The sequence below is a fragment of the Equus caballus genome, chromosome 15 (assembly GCF_041296265.1).
Source record: "Equus caballus isolate H_3958 breed thoroughbred chromosome 15, TB-T2T, whole genome shotgun sequence".
Classification (NCBI taxonomy): Eukaryota; Metazoa; Chordata; class Mammalia; order Perissodactyla; family Equidae; genus Equus; species Equus caballus.
The window spans coordinates 53,403,907-53,420,877 of NC_091698.1; the positions used below are offsets into that span (position 1 = coordinate 53,403,907).

General features: G+C 35.8%; 1 protein-coding gene across 12 annotated transcripts in view; it reads left to right on the plus strand.

Moving 5' to 3' along the window:
• Positions 1 to 16,971, plus strand: part of VPS54 (VPS54 subunit of GARP complex) — a 107,135-nt gene that overhangs the window by 66,210 nt on the left and 23,954 nt on the right. For all 12 annotated transcript variants that reach the window (XR_011426028.1, XR_011426025.1, XR_011426026.1 and 9 more), the window contains 4 exons: positions 2,853 to 3,193; positions 14,247 to 14,376; positions 15,030 to 15,211; positions 15,817 to 15,929. Coding sequence is in view for 7 of the 12 variants with exons in the window: in XM_023618995.2 (XP_023474763.1) it covers positions 2,853 to 3,193; positions 14,247 to 14,376; positions 15,030 to 15,211; positions 15,817 to 15,929 (766 nt within the window). In the remaining 5 variants the exon portion in view is untranslated. The remainder of the gene's footprint in view (positions 1 to 2,852; positions 3,194 to 14,246; positions 14,377 to 15,029; positions 15,212 to 15,816; positions 15,930 to 16,971) is intronic.

Sequence of the window (16,971 nt, forward strand, 5' to 3'; positions counted from 1 at the left end):
CTGCTAGTTGTATTTTGAATTTTTATTAAAATTCTTATTCATTGTGTGTACCTGATAGATTAGGCTAATTTGTATATAGCTAAAACAGAAAATAATCCTGAAATGCAGCTTACATTCTTTTTGAGGAATTTTTAGCTCTTGTTTTCATTTTGTTATGTGGGAAAATAATCCTGATCTGTCATTTTAGAGACTTATCAATATGATTACCAGAGTATTTCATTCACTATTCTCAAGATTGCAAAATTTTATTTCATTTAGCTGTTCTGGTCTTTTTGGAACATGAATTTGACTACAAACTGCTGTAATAGGTTAGTTCAGAAAGTAAATCATGTACCTACTGTTGAATCTATTATATATTGTGAAGTCTTCTGGCATCGTTAAACAAGAATGGCTTTGGACTTGGAAAAAAATAATTAGCAAACCTTTAAAGCTATAGGTATGGTGAAAACAGTGAAGAAGAATCTCTAAGAGAACACCTGATATGCTGTATATGGAAAACATATTATTGTATTAGCTAAGACCTTGTCAGTTAAAAGGGGCAAAGTATTCAAATCAAACTAATTTAAACAGTAAAAGAAATGTATCAACTCAGGTAACTTAAAATAGTCCCAAACAAGAATAGACCTCAGGCATGGTGTCCTCTTGGTTCTCTAGCTTAGTTTCTTTGTTTTAATTCACTTCTACCTTCCTTTTTGTCGGCTTCATCTTTAGACTAACATAATTGTAGCAAAATGGCTACAGCAGTTCCAGGTCTGCCACAATTATGTACTATACCACCTAGAACAAGGTTTTTTTCTTCTCCAGTCATCAAATATAGGTCTTTGGCTTTAATAGGTTGGGCCAATTTAGGTCACATACCCAATCACTGGTGGTCAGGAAAATGCCGTGCACTGCTTGGTTTGGGTCTGGATTGTTTTTTCATCTCCGAATTAATCATGTGGCAAGGAGGTTGGGAATACACTGAGTGGGCTATTCAGGACCAACACCTGAAGCTGAAAAGTGGACTCAGTTTTACATGGCTGCATTACTATTGGGGAAGTGCAGAATAGATGTTGGTGAGGGAAAGACCATGTCCACCATTGTAGTCTTTTTGTTAAAAAAAAAAAAGCAAGAAAGAAAATCAGCAAGACAGAAGACATAAGGAAGAAGAAAGGCAAAATGAAGATGGAGGAAATAAGCACTTCAAAGTTTAAGACAGTAAGGGAAATTAAAAGCATCAATGATGGAGTGTTGCTAGGAGCAAGTTTGTGACAATAGAGAAGTTACTAATCAGTAGAGGAGAAAGATGCAGTATCCATAGACACTTTGGTACTATTGTCCCTGAAGACACAGAATCTCTGCTATATACTGTATGGGCTATTGTATCACTTAGAATGCTTTTAGTTCCAAATAACAGGAAACACAAGTCAGAGTGTCTTAAACAATTATGAGAATTTATTAGCTCATATAACTGAAAAATATCCGGAGGTAGGTCAACATTTAATAGGTGCTTAATAGTGAGGTTGATGATGTTATCAAGCCTTGGCTTTGCTTCTCTGCATTTTTGTGTCTGTCTTCTATGTATATTCTTTAGCTTTAAGCTGAGGCTGTGGTGGTTCCATATGCTGATTGTTCTAACTTCGATCCTTATCCTGTCTTTGGAGATCTAAACTTGGAGTCTGCTTCACTAGAACCATGTAGATCTTGAAAAAAAAATTGAGTTTTGAGAAAGGGGGCAACAAATTATGAGAGTGCAGCCATAAATGTTAAACTAGGCAAGTAGCCCCTTATTTCTTTTTTTTTTTTTTAAAGATTTTATTTATTTTTTTCCCTTTTTCTCCCCAAAGCCCCCCAGTACATAGTTGTATATTCTTCGCTGTGGGTCCTTCTAGTTGTGGCGTGTGGGATGCTGCCTCAGCGTGGTTGCATGAGCAGTGCCATGTCCACGCCCAGGATTCGAACCAGTGAAACACTGGGCCGCCTGCAGCGGAGCGCGCAAACTTAACCACTCGGCCACGGGGCCAGCCCCCCCTTATTTCTTAATAGTCCAAAAAGATATTAATTTACACAAATTTACTCTTAATTCATTTAGCTTTCAGTATTTGTTAAGTACCTCCTAGGTGCCCAGCACTACTCTAGGCATTAGGATTACATATCTTATGGACCTTACATTCTAGTGGAAGGAGACTTCAAATTAAAAAATTAATAAGATAATGATAACTGTTGTTTTTTAAAAACTGGATAGTGGGGTAGAGTTGCTGGAAGAAGAGTAAAAGAAGACCTCTTTGAGGAAGTGACATTTGTTCAAGAACTTGAGTGATGAGAAAAAAATGTGTATACAAAGATCAAGGTGAATAGCATTCTAGGCAGAGGAAACAACAAAGGCACTGAGATGGGAACAATGGCATTTAGAAGAATAGAAAGAGAATCAGAATGTCTGGAGAGTAGTGAATGAATGAGAAAAGGTATGAGGTAAGGAGAGAGAGATGGATATAAGGGTAGGGATGGTAAGGAATATGGATTTTTTTTCTTCTAACAGGTAGTCAATGACTATGATTCTCTATCATGCAAGTTATGTCTAGTGTAACCTATTAAGGGGTTAGAGAAATATACAATATATTTTAGGGAAATTTCCATTCACAGAATCAATTAAAATACAGAACTCTATTCCTAAGCTTAGGGTACCCCTTTCTCTTGAGTAGTTCTATTTCACAAGTCACCTTTACTGTGTCATAAAAGATTGGTAGAAATTCTGATGCATGATCTTGACTCATGTATAAGATGTTCAAAAATACAGACAGAGAATTCACTTTTGGGAACTTTAGGTACAAGATATTTTAAATCCTTTACAAATGTATCCTGTTTTCTTGTAGGCAACATTAAATATCATTCACAGTGTTGTTCTCTCAGTTCTTGACAAAAACCAAAGGACTAGAGAATTGGAAGAGATTTCACAACAGAAGAATGCTGCAAAAGATACTTCACTGGACACAGAGGTGGCGTATTTAATCCATGAAGGCATGTTTATAAGTGATGCATTCAGTGAGAGTGAATTAACACCTATAGCAATCGACACTACCCCTCAAAGAAATGCATCTCCAAATAGCGAGCCCTGCAGCAGTGATTCGGTATCTGAACCAGAATGTACTACTGATTCTTCATCTAGCAAAGAGCAGACGTCATCATCTGCTACTCCAGGAGGTGTGGATATTATGTGAGTATGTTGACTGCTGCCAACTTAACAAGATTTTGAGTCATCTTATTAATGGTTTAAATAAGATTGATTGTTCAATTTATTGAAAAACTATGTAAACTTTGGTCTTGGAATGTAACAAAAATAAATTAATTTTATGAAACGTATCTTTGAAAATGTATAGAAGGTAAGGAGGTCAGCATTGGAAGTAATCGAGAATTACAGAATTTTTTTTTTAAAGGCTCTAAGTCCTGCTGCAAAGATTCCCCTTGACTTTTTTTTTTTAATAAAGATTTTATTTATTTATTTATTTATCCTTTTTCTCCCCAAAGCCCCCCAGTTCATAGTTGTATATTTTAGTTCTGGGTCCTTCTAGTTGTGGCATGTGGGACACCGCCTCAGCATGGCTTGATGAGCGGTGCTAGGTCTGCGCCCAGGATCCGAACTGGTGAAACCCTGGGCTGCTGAAGCAGAGCACGCCAACTTAACCACTCGACCATGGGGCTGGCCCTGAGAATTACAGAATTTTAAGGCTGGAAAGGAAACATTTGATTAGATGCTCTCATTTCAGAGAGGGTAGATGACTGACTTAAAGTTACTAGTGTCAGAACTTGTCCTGGCACTCAGGTCAATATAACCTTGGTTATTTTTCTTTCTTCTACAGTGTTACCTTTGTATTCTGTATATAGCGAAGATCTGTTTAATTTACAATTTTTGGTTTTTCAAAGACATAAATTTCCAAGTGGAGCACACTATCTTTTTAAATATTACTTTTTTAAACTTCTTCTTTTGAAATAATTTCAAATTTACAGAAGAGTTGCCAGAATAGTACAAAAACCTCATATATCCTTCACTTTGATTCCCCAGTTAACAGTTTACCACATTTCCCTCTTTCTCCTTCCTCCCTTTTTCTGTCTCTTTCTCTTCTCTTTGTCTCTCATGTTAATATGTTTTCAGAATCATTTGGCAGTGGGTTGCAGACTTGATGTCCCATTATCTCCAAATACTTTAGTGTATATTTCCGACATATAGTAACACTTAAATAACCACAGTGTACCAATTAAAATCAAGAAAACATTGATACATTAATATCATCTAATCCACAGACCCCATTCAAAGTTCACCAGTTGTCCTGATAATCTCTTGTAAAGAAAGGACAAAAATAAAACAAAGCCAATAAAATCATTCTGGTCCAAGAACATAGTTTGGATTTAGTTATTGTTAAGAATAACAAGAACTTGGTACTTTTGTTCATTTTTACATAAGTCACCTTAATGGCCCAGGAAGTTATAAAAGTTGCAGTTACAGCATAAAATCAGCTGTAACACCTCCCCTCCCCACCAAAAAGAAAACCCTGAACTACATGTTAATAAAAATATTTTTTCTCTGTTCAGGCTCATATTTTCGCATGTACTGGTTAGGATGCAGTCTCAAACTGCAGTTAAAAGTGATGTAAAAACCTCTATAGCTTAAACAAGATAGAATTTTGTTTTTCTCATCTAACGATTCAGAGGTAGGAGGTCCAGAGCTTAGAAGGCGGCTCTACTACCATCCTCATTGTGCAGCTTCCATCTGTGTCTAAGGATGCTGCTCTAGCTTTTATCATCTCATCTACTTCTCTGGCAGCAGGAAGGAGAGACAAAGGGCTGGTACCCTCTTTACTTTTTTGATTTGTTTTAACTTTTTAATTGGAGTATAATACACATATAGGACAATGCACCAATTATAAGTGTTCAGCTCAATTAATTATCATAAAATGAATGCACTGGTGTAATTACCACCCAACTTAATAGAACATTACCAGCTCTCTAGAAGTGCCCCTTGCCACTATGACTTCTACTTCTTCCCAAAGGAAACCATTAAAACTATTGTTTTTTTCCAGTTTTTAAACTTTATATAAATGGAACCATAAATAGACTCATGATTTTTGTCTCTAATTTCTTTCATTCAATATTATATCTGTGATATTTTTCTAAGTTGTTCCACGTAGCAGTAGTTTATTTGTCTACAAATATTCCCCTGTCTGACTACACCACAGTGTATTTATTCATTCTATTGTTGATGAAATTTGGGTTATTTCCATTTGATTGTTATGAACATTCTTGTAGATGTCTTTGGTGCACATGTTATAAGCATTTCTGTTGAATATATATATACCTAGGAATGAATAAGGTATATGAATGGTCAGTTTAGCTAATGCCCAAACAATTTCCCAAAGTGATTGTAGTCATTTATAATCCTGTCAACAGTGTAGAAGAGTTCTTGTCACTCCACATGTTCATTCACTCTTAGTATCATCAGTCTTTTACATGTTAGCCATTCTGGTAGATATGTCACGGGTGTAGTAGTTTTAATTATTTCCCTGATGACTGGTAAGAGAGCACTTTTCATATATTCATTGGCTGTTTGGATGTTCTCTTCTGTGAAGTGCCTATTCAAGTCCTTTGGTTTGCCCACTTCTTTGTTGGTTTGCCTTTTATCTCTTACTGCTTTATGGGAGTTCTTTGTGTAGTCTCAATGCAAGTCCTTTGTCAGTTGTCCATATTGCAAGTATCTTCTCCCACTCTGTTGGTTGACTTTTCACTCTCTTATTGGGGTCTTTGGTGAACAAAAGTTCTTAGTTTTAATATGGTCCTATGATTCATTCTTTTCCTTTGTGGTTTATGCATTTTGGGGGATGTCCTATTTAAGAAATCTTTCTCTACCCTAAGGCCTTGATGATATTCTCTTATGTTATCTTCTAGAAGCTTTGTTGCTATCCCTTTCACATTCAGATATACAGTCTATCTGGAATTGATTTTTCTGTACAGTATGAGGTTTTCTTTTTTCCCCATATGTATATTTTTCTGACCTCACACCGTTTATTGAAAAGACTGTTTGGATCCTGGACGCAGACCTAGCACTGCTCATCAAGCCATGCCAAGGCAGCATCCCACATGCCACAACAAGAAGGACCCACAACTAAAATATACAACTATGAACTGGGGGACTTTGGGGAGAAAAAGGATAAATAAATAAATAAATAAATAAATAAAATCTTTATTAAAAAAAAGGTCAAGGGGAATCTTTGCAGCAGGACTTCTTAGAGCCTTTGTCGGATAAATAACTTGTAAATATAGTTTTATGCGTTTAAAAAACAAATTTTTATTTTAAATTATGGTAAAAAACACATAAAATTTACCATCTTAATGATTTGTAAATGCAGTCCAGTAGTGGTAATTATATTCACACTGTTGTGCAATCAATCTCTAGAACTTTTTCATCTTGCAAAACTGAAATTCTGTACTCATTAAGCAACAACTCCTTATTTCCTCCTCCACCCATTCCCTGGCAACCACCTTTCTGCTTTCTGTCTCCAGGAGTTCGACTACTCTAGGTACTTCATATAAGTGGAATCATACAATATTTGCCCTTTTGTGATTCGCTTATTTCTCTTAGCATTGTGTCTTCAAGTTTCATCATGTTGTAGCATGTGTCAGAATTTCCTTCCTTTCTACGGCTGAATAATATTCTGTTGTATGTATATACCACATTTTGTTTATCCATTCATCTGTCAGTGGACTCATGGGTTGCTTCCATCTGTTGGCTATTGTGAATAGTGCTACTGTGAACATGGATGTGCAAATATCTCTTTGAGATCCTGCTTTCAATTCTTTTGTATGTATACCTAGAAGTAGAATTGCTGGATCATGTTTGTGATTTTTTTTTCTATTAACATAGAAGAGATCCAATTGGAGTTAAAAAATTAAAAATCTTTCCAAAAAGCAAAATTACAAATTACTACATACATGATTTTTAAAAAATTTTTATTGAGTTAATGATAGGTTATAATCTTGTGAAATTTCAGTTGTACATTCTTGTTTGTCAGTCATGTTGTAAGTGCACCCCTTCACCCTTTGTGCCCACCCTCCACCCCACCTTTCCCCTGGTAGCCACTAATCTGTTCTCTTGGTCTGCATTTTTAAATTCCTCCTATGAGTGGAGTCGTACAGAGATTGTCCTTCTCTATCTGGCTTATTTCACTTAACATAATTCCTTCAAGGTCCATGCATGTTGTTGCAAATGGGACGATTTTGTTCTTTTGTACAGCTGAGTAGTATTCCATTGTATATATATATATATATAGCACATCTTCTTTATCCAACCATCACTTGATGGGCACTTAGGTTGCTTCCATGTCTTGGCTATTGTAAATAATGCTGCAATGAACATTGGGGTGCATGGGACTTTTGGAATTGCTGATTTCAAGCTCTTTTGGTAGATACCCAGTAGTGGGATAGCTGGATTGTATGGTAGTTCTATTTTTAATATTTTGAGGAATCTCCATACTGTTTTCCATAGTGGCTGCACCAGTTTGCATTCCCACCAACAGTGTATGAGGGTTCCTTTTTCTCCACAACCTCTCCAACATTTGTTACTATTTGTTTTGGTTATTTTTGTCATTCTAATGGGTGTAGTTTTATTTGCATTTCCCTGATGATCAGCGATGATGAACACCTTTTCATGTGCCTATTGGCCATCTGTATATCTTCTTTGGAGAAATGTCTGTTCATGTCTTCTGCCCATTTTTTGATCGGGTTGTTTGATTTTTTGTTGTTGAGTTGTGTGAGTTCTTTATATATTATGGATATTAACCCTTTGTCGGATGTATGACTTGCAAATATTTTTTCCCAGTTAGTGGGTTGTTTTTTTGTTTCAATCCTGTCTTCCTTTGCCTTGAAGAAGCTCTTTAGTCTGATGTAGTCCCATTTGTTTATTCTTTCTATTGTTTCCCTTGTCCGAGAAGACATGGTGTCCGAAAAGATCCTTTTAATATTGATGTCAAAGAGTGTACTGCCTACATTTTCTTCTAGAAGCCTTATGGTTTCAGGTCTCAGCTTTAGGTCTTTGATCCATTTTGAGTTTATTTTGGTGAATGGTGAAAAAGAATGGTCAATTTTCATTCTTTTACATGTGGTTTTCCAGTTTTCCCAGCACCATTTGTTGAAAAGACTTTCTTTTCTCCATTGTAGGCCCTCAAGTCCTTTGTTGAAGAATAGCTGTCCATAGGTGTGTGATTTTATTTCTGGGCTTTCAATTCTGTTCCATTGATCTGTGCACCTGTTTTTGTACCAGTACCATGCTATTTTGATTACTGTAACTTTGTAGTATGTTTTGAAGTCAGGGATTGTGATGCCTGCAGCTTTGTTCTTTGTTCTCAGGATTGCTTTAGCAATTCAGGGTCTTTTGTTGCCCCATATGAACTTTTGGATTCTTTGTTCTGTTTCTGTAAAGAATGTCATTGGGATTCTGGTTGGGATTGCGTGGAATCTGTAGATTGCTTTAGTTAGAATGGACATTTTAACTATGTTTGTTCTTCCAATCCAAGTACATGGAATGTCTTTCCGTCTCTTATGTGACCATCCATTTCTTTCAGAAAAGCCTTGTAGTTTTCGTCGTATAGGTCTTTCACTTCCTTAGTTAAATTCACCCCGAGGTATTTTATTCTTTTTGTGGTGATTGTGAATGGTATTGTGTTCTTGAGTTCTTTTTCTGTTAGTTCATTAGTAGAATATAGAAATGCTACTGATTTATGTAAATTGATGGTATACCCTGCAACTTTGCTGTAGTTGTTGATTATTTCTAAAAATTTTCCAATGGATTCTTTTGGGTTTTCTATATTTAAGATCGTGTTGTCTGCAAACAGCAAGAGTTTCACTTCTTCCCTCCCTATTTGGATTACTTTTATTCCTTTCTCTTGCCTAATTGCTCTGGCCAAAACCTCCAGTACTATGTTGAATAAGAGTGGTGATAGAGGGAATCCTTTTCTCGTTCCTGGTTTCATGGGGATGGCACTCAGTTTTTTCCCATTGAGTATGATGTCAGCTGTGGGTTTGTCATATATGGCCTTTATTATGTTGAGGTAATTTCATTCTATCCCCATTTTGTTCAGAGTTTTTATCAAAAATGGCTGTTGTCAAATGCTTTCTCTGCATCTATTGAGATGATCATGTGTTTTTTATTCTTCAATTTGTTGATGTGGTGTATCATGTTGATTGATTTGTCGATGTTGAACCATCCCTGTGTCCCTGGTATGAATCCCACTTGATCATGATGTATGATCCTTTTGATGAATTGCTGAAGTCAGGTTACCGAAATTTTGTTGAGAATTTTTGCATCTATGTTCATTAGTGATATAGGCCTGTAGTTCTCCTTTTTCATGCTGTCCTTGTCAGGCTTTGGTATCAGCATGATGTTGCCCTCGTAGAATGTGTTAGGAAGTGTTCCATCCTCCCTAATTTTTCAGAATATCTTGAAAAGTATGGGTATTAAATCCTCTCTGAAAGTTTGGTAGAATTCCCCAGGAAAGCCATCTGGTCCTGGGGTTTTATTCTTTGGGATGCTTTTGATTGCTGTTTCAGTCTCTTTCCTTGTGATTGATCTGTTCAAATTGTCTGCTTCTTCTTGACTAAGCTTTGGGAGATTGTAGGAATCCAAGAATTTATCCATTTCCTCTAGGTTTTCCATTTTTTTGGCGTATAGTTTTTCTTAGTATTCTCTTATAATCCGTTGTATTTCTGTGGAGTCTGTTGTTATTTCTCCTCTTTCATTTCTGATTTTGTTTATTTGAGCTTTCTCTCTTTTTTTCTTCGTAAGTCTGGCTAGGGGCTTGTGAATTTTATTTATCTTCTCAAAGAACCAGCTCTTTGTTTCATTGATCCTTTCTACTGCCTTTTTTGTTTCAATAGCATTTTTTTCTGCTCTGATTTTTATTATTTCTCTCCTTCTGTTGACTTTGGGCTTTGTTTGTTCTTCTTTCTCTAATTCAGTTAGGTGTAATTTAAGATTGCTGATTTGGGATTTTTCTTGTTTGTTCGGATGTGCCTATATTGCGGTGAATTTCCCTCTTAATACAGCTTTTACTGTATCCCATATGAGTTGGTATGGCATGTTATCATTTTCATTTGTCTCCAGGTATTTTTTTATTTCTTTTTTAATTTCTTCAGTGATCTATTGCTTCTTCAATAGCGTATTGTTTAGTCTCCACATCTTTGTCCCTGTCTCAGCTTTTTTCTTGTAATTAATTTCTAGCTTTATAGCATTATGATTGGAGAAGATGCTTGTTATTATTTCAATTTTTTTGAATTTGTAGAGGCTTGCCTTGTTTCCCAGCATATGATCTATCCTTGAGAATGTCCCATGTGCCCTTGAGAAGAATGTGTATTCTGCTGTTTTGGGGTGAAGTGTTCTATATATGTCTATTAAGTCCAACTGTTTTAGGTTTTAGTTTAGCTCCACTGTTTCCTTGTTGATTTTCTATTTGGATGATCTGTCCATTGATGTGAGTGGGGTGTTGAGGTCCCCTACTATTTTTGATAATCTTCTTTTAGGTTTGTTAATAGTTGCTTTATGAACTTTGGTGCTCCTGTGTTGGGTGCATAGATAGTTATAAGCGTTACTTCTTCTTGATGAAGTGTCCCTTTGATCATTATGTATTGGCCCTCTGTGCCTCTCTTTACTTGCCTTATCTTGAAATCTGTTTTGTCTGATATGAGTATTGTGACACCTGCTTTCTTTTGTTTGCTATTAACTTGGAGTATTGTCTTCCACCCCTTCACTCTGAGCCTGTGTTTGTCTTTGGAGCTGAGTTGTGTTTCCTGGAGGCAACAAATTGTTGGATCTTGTTCTTTAATCCATCTTGCCACTCTGTGCCGTTTTATTGGAGAGTTCAATCCATTTACATTCAGGGTGATTATTGATGCATGAGGGCTTAATGCTGTCATTCTGTCGTTCATTTTCCGGTTTTCCTGTGTTTCCTTTGTTTCTCGTCCTGTATGTTTTAGCCTACCCGTTGACTTCTGCAGTTTCTTATGCTGGGTTTTTTAGCTTTTTCCTTATTTATGTTTTGTGTCTCTGTTCTGTTTTTTAGTTTAGTGGTTACCCTGCAGTTTGTATTCAGAACCTTGTGCATAACATAGTCCCTTTTCTGGTGGCCTCTTACTTCCTTAGCCTAAACCGATTCAGTCCCTTTCCTTCTCCCCTCCTAAATTATTATTTTCATCTCTTATTCCAACTTGTTTTGTGAGTTTGTGGTTAGAGTGATAAGATTGTCTTTGCTTTGGTGATTTCCTTCCCTTTATCCTAATGCTATAGTTGAATATTTGCTATCCTATTCTGGTTCTATCTATTAGTCTCCCAACTCTGTATTTTGTGACCCCTTGTTCCCTTTTTTTCTTTTTTCAGGTATGAGGGCCTTCTTGAGGATTTCTTGTAGTGGGGGTCTTGTGGCTACAAAGTCCCTTAGCTTTTGTTTGTCTGGAAAGGATTTAATTTCTCCCTCATATCTGAAGGATATTTTTGCTGGATAAACTATTCTTGGCTGAAGGTTTTTATCCTTTAAAGTTTTGAGTATGTCATTCCAGTCTCTCCTAGCTTGTAAGGTTTCTGTAGCGAAACCCTCTGAAAGTCTGATAGGGGCTCCTTTGTAGGTTATTTTTTTCTTCCTTGCTGCCCTGAGTATTCTTTCTTTGTCATTCATTTTTGCCATTTTTACTACTATATACCTTGGAGTAGGTCTTTTTGTATTGAGAAATCTAGGAGGTCTGAAAGCTTCCTCCACACACACTTCTTGCTCAATCCCTAGATTTGGGAAGTTCTCTGCTATTATGTTGTTGAGCTCACTTTCTGCCCCATTTTCCTTTTCCATGCCTTCAAGAATTCCAATGATTCTTAAGTTGCATTTTCTCATTGAGTCAGCTATTTCTCTGAGATTTTCTTTGGCTTTTTAAATTCTTAGTTCTCTTTCTTCCTCTGTCTGGGGCCATTCAACCTGTCTGTTTTCGATTATGCTAATTTTCTCCTCTATGATGTCTACACGGGCATTCAGGGAGTCTATATTCTGTTTTATCTGATCCATTGTATTTTTCATCTGTAGTATTTCTGATTGGTTCTTCTTTATAGTTTCAGTCTCTTTTGTGAAGTAACTCCAGAACTCGTTGACTTGTTTCCCTTTACCTCCTTGAGTATTTTGATGATAGTTATTCTGAACTCATTTTCACTTAGTTTACCCATTTCCAAGTCCTCAGGACATAATTCTGTGTTTTTATTGTTTTCCTTTTGAACTGGAGCTTTTATAAATTGCTGGATGGTAGAGGAGTGGTTTTTGCACATGATGCTATTGTTCGGTTGCACTTACAGCCTGTCGCCTCTAGGTGGGGGTCAAGAGCTGCGCATTCTGAGCCCTGCGTCTTCAGCTGCAATGGCGCGGGCAGCGTGGGTTGGAGGAGAAGGGACACTTTCTCTCATGCACAGATCTGGATTCTGATCAGCTTTCGCTCTCTGGTTTCTTGGGGCCCTGGCTTGATGGTCTCCCCCCACGTGAAAACTTTCCCCTGTTAGAGGGTTTCTGCTGCACAGGTCTGTGGAAGTCCTGGACAATCCCGTGGACGTGTGGGCCCTCCCCCACTCCTTCCCTCACCCTCAGCAGCGATCCCAGTCTCTAGGGGAGGGAGTGAAGTTCTCTCTTACCCCGTTCCAGCTTCTCCAAGGGGGGCTCCAGCCTCTCCGCCCTCCGTCATTTGGCTGCTGTGGGTCTCTGACAATCTCTGTATTATTAGGATTCTTTTGGTTGGAACTCAGTTGCTTCTTTTGGTTGTAATTTGGAGGGGAGAGAGTCCCAGGCAAGCTCACTCTGCCATGTCGCTGACGTCACTCCCCTAAATACATGATTTTTTTTAAAAACCAAACTTCCCAGCTTTTTGGATTGTCACCCTACTTTTTTAAAGATGTAAGTTGTTTTTATTTGCTATTTTCGGTTTATATCTTTGTGAATTGGTAGCATATTGCCAAGAGTTCCAAATACTTAATCATTCTGTTACATGGGGGTAAATTTTAGAAATCTTCAGGAGATAAAATTTTATTTCAATAGTAAATTTGAACTTTGAAATTTAAGCTAACAGTTTTCTGGGAGCTGCTATTGAAATAGCACTGGACTATATAGAAGTAAATGTTGGCGTAGAGGAAGCTTAGCAGATTAGAAATAGAATTAGACTAATTCTGGGTTCTAGTCTCACCCTTTTAACCTTGTGACTGTGGGTAAGTCAATTAAACTTCCAAAGATTCAGTATCCTCATCTGTAACATAGATGTTTATCTATCTGCTTCAGAGATGGAGAACCAAACAAGATACTGTTTCTGGGAGTACTTTAAGAGTATGAATTCCTCTATTATTTTAAAGCATTAGTAAGTAAATTTAGTGATATTATAATTTGGAAGGGTAGCTGGTAATAACTTTAATACCTTAACCCAGTTAGAGTAGTGGTTTGCCTCAAATTAATATACATCAGACCCTGTTTGTAATATCTTTGAAAGTTACTTTAATTCTACTGAAAGGGATTAAAGTGATGCTAAGGCATTTAACTTGGTTCATGATAACACTAAACTGAATTGTTGCCATCGAATCAGTGACTTTTATATGCCCAGCTGAAAATGTATAAAAACAGAAAATCTTACATTTCCTCCTCAAAACTATAAAAAATGTATTACCTCTTATAAATACTTCTGTTCAATTATAAGTTCCTTGAGGCCAGCGACCTCTTGTATCCCCTCCATTGTCTAGCACCTAAACACAGTAAATGCTTAGGAAATATTACTTCACTTGAACTGAATATTAACAATCATTCATAATTATAGGTAAAATGAGGTCCTGTTTGTTAAGAAATAACATTTCTTCCTTTTTCCTCCTTTCACTGTGTCATCCTAGGCACCTGTGAACAACCTACTACAGCTACCACCTTGTGTCTAACTAGAATTTTTTTTGCTGTCGTGCTTGCAGAATTTCTAATCAGAGTCTGAACTAAGTGTTATAAATGCTACACAGAGATAGAAAATTATTCATATATAAGATTAGGGTAAAATATGTTTGTATTATCTGGGCTTGTTTAAGTGATGCTTCACCACACACAAGAAAAGTGTTTGATACATCACAGAATTTTTCCTCAAACATGAATTGCTTTTTGTTTTTTATTGATATGTCACCTATGGTGAACAAAGTGTTCACAACTTTCCCTGGCTTGATCTCTTTTTATCATTTTCAGGGTCAATGAAGACATGAAATTAACTGACTTAGAGCTAGGAAAGCTGGCAAATAATATCCAGGAGTTATTGTATAGTGCCTCAGATATATGCCATGATCGAGCCGTCAAATTTCTCATGTCCAGAGCAAAGGTTAGTTGTTTTGATAAAGCTTTAGATATTTTGTACATAGTATAATTATTTTGAGGATCTGGAATCATATCCTTGTCCTTATGTTCCTCATAATGCTTATTACATTTTTAACACTTAAGTAAGGTTAATGGTGCTGGTGTGGTCTATTAGGGGGATGTTGAAATGTAAAATAATCCAAATAAAGTAAACAGGAAATCTTATTAAAGGATTCTTTTCAAATAAATGATTAAAAGACTTATTTTGAAATTTAATATCTTAATAATTAATTTGAAATTAATCTGCTCTTTTTTGTATGTATATATACATATATGCATGTGTAACTAGCCAAACAATTTATTAATAAAACTAGTTGAACTCCAGTATTGTGAAAATTTTATGGTATGACCTGAATTTGTTTGAGCCTACTGTATTATAGAGGGCAGAATAAAATTTAGACATCTTAAGCATTTTATGTTCAATTTCTAGGACTAAAGTATTGGGAAATTTCATTAAAAATGATTTTAAAATAATTTTTTATGAATTGATATATATTATAAATACAATAAAGTTGATATTAAAACTTGTTAAACTAAGTTGGTTTTATATGTAGCTCGTCCATAGTTGATGTTATACTAACTCTCTGTCATAATTTTTATGTTATCTTTAAAATTTAGGATGGTTTTCTTGAGAAGCTAAATTCCACGGAATTCATAACGCTTTCTAGATTAATGGAAACATTTATTTTAGACACTGAACAGATTTGTGGAAGAAAAAGCATGTCATTACTTGGAGCACTTCAGAGCCAAGCTAATAAATTTGTAAACAGGTTTCATGAAGAGAGAAAAACCAAGCTCAGGTATCATTACCGTGTTCATTCTGTTCTTCAGTTGTTTTTCTTTTCTTTATAAAACACATTTTTATTTAAAAGAGGAAACTTAATTGGTTGGCCAACCAACACCCCTGACAAATCTTTTTCTTTTTAATTAAAGGCAACTTGTGGAATTAGAATCACATTTCTTGGCTTTTCAAAGTGTAGTTAGAATGTTTATTTCCATTAAAGTACTTATCAGGAAGATCCTCAATAGATTGACTTTCCTTTTCTCACTCAAAGTGAAGTTAATTATGTTTCACCACTCTTCTTGGTTAGGCCAAGAGATATAAAAAGAGAAATATTTTCTGAAAGTATTCATACTGCTTATGAATGATGTCAGTTTATTAAGGTGTTCAGCACTTTTAAAAATCTTAAGTACTAATAACAGCAAATGGCCATTAGTGTTTAAAAACTCAGTGTCTTTTATTGCATGAGTTCTACTTGAATTTAACTAAGATACATGTAGTCTATATTATTACTAAAAGGCATAATAACGAAATTCTTATATACTCAGCTCTTCCTTTTCAATCAAGGAAGATGGTGTTGAAATGTTATTAAAGTTTATCTTCCTTTCTTTTACTTTTGAATAGCCTCCTCTTAGACAATGAGCGCTGGAAGCAAGCTGATGTTCCTGCAGAATTTCAGGATCTCGTTGATTCTATATCAGATGGAAAGATTGCTTTACCTGAAAAAAAGTCAGGGGGTATGTGTATTCTTTCATACACTCTCTTCCAATTTTATATTGTTTGTTCATTTTGTAGGAGTGCTTAATTTAAGTTTGTTTAGTTGACAGTCTCTTGAAAAGCCTAGAACTAAAGCTCCCAGCTTAGTTGGTAAGTAGTTGACTGGGAAAGTGTCTGTGGTAATTTATAATAATAACTTCAGATATTTATTGAGTGTTAACCGTATGCCAGATACTGGTCAGGTACTTTATATGCATTGTTCCAGTTTATCTTCATAACAGCCTATCATGAAGATACCATTGTTACCTTATGGTGAGGAGGCATGAGGCTTCAAGGAGTTAAGGAATTTTTGTACAAATGATGAGCTGAAATTTGAAATCAGCTTTATAAATTTCATAGCTATGTTCTTAACCACCTTACCATGAATACTAATAAGCCTCTCCTATGTGTCAGATATTGAGATGGAGGTAACAGTTATAATTCTACTTTAAAAGGGCTAAGTCTAATGAACAAAAAACGTTAGCAGTCACAAATAGTGTAGTAGTGATACGATAGAGAAAACCAAAATGTAAAGAACTGTAGAAAAAGAAAACTATGAAAGAGACTAAGATGGAAGGCCAGAGAAGTGGGAAGAAATCCAGAAGAACATAGAAGTCACGAAATTAGAGTTTCAAGAAGAAAATTGTCATTGGTATCCAATATTGGTTGAGATTCATATGAAAGAGATGCAATGACTGGGAGATATTTTTGTATACCAGTTGAAGTGGAGTTGTTGTGTGATAATAATGTAAACTTATGTACAGCTCATCCTATAATACCAGATTTCAAATTAGGAAGTTCTTGAGTATTTTTAATGGAGGAGGTGGTTGCCTTTTCAAATTATATGCATTTAATGAAAGCTTAATATTTTTACATAGAAATGTTTTTAAATTGTATACTTCATATTTCCACAAAATGGAACTGCACTACAAGAGAAAGACTGAGTAACATACAGATAATGACCACTAGTTTGATACGTAGGAGATCATTTACAATCTTAGTAATTCAGTAGCATAATAGAGT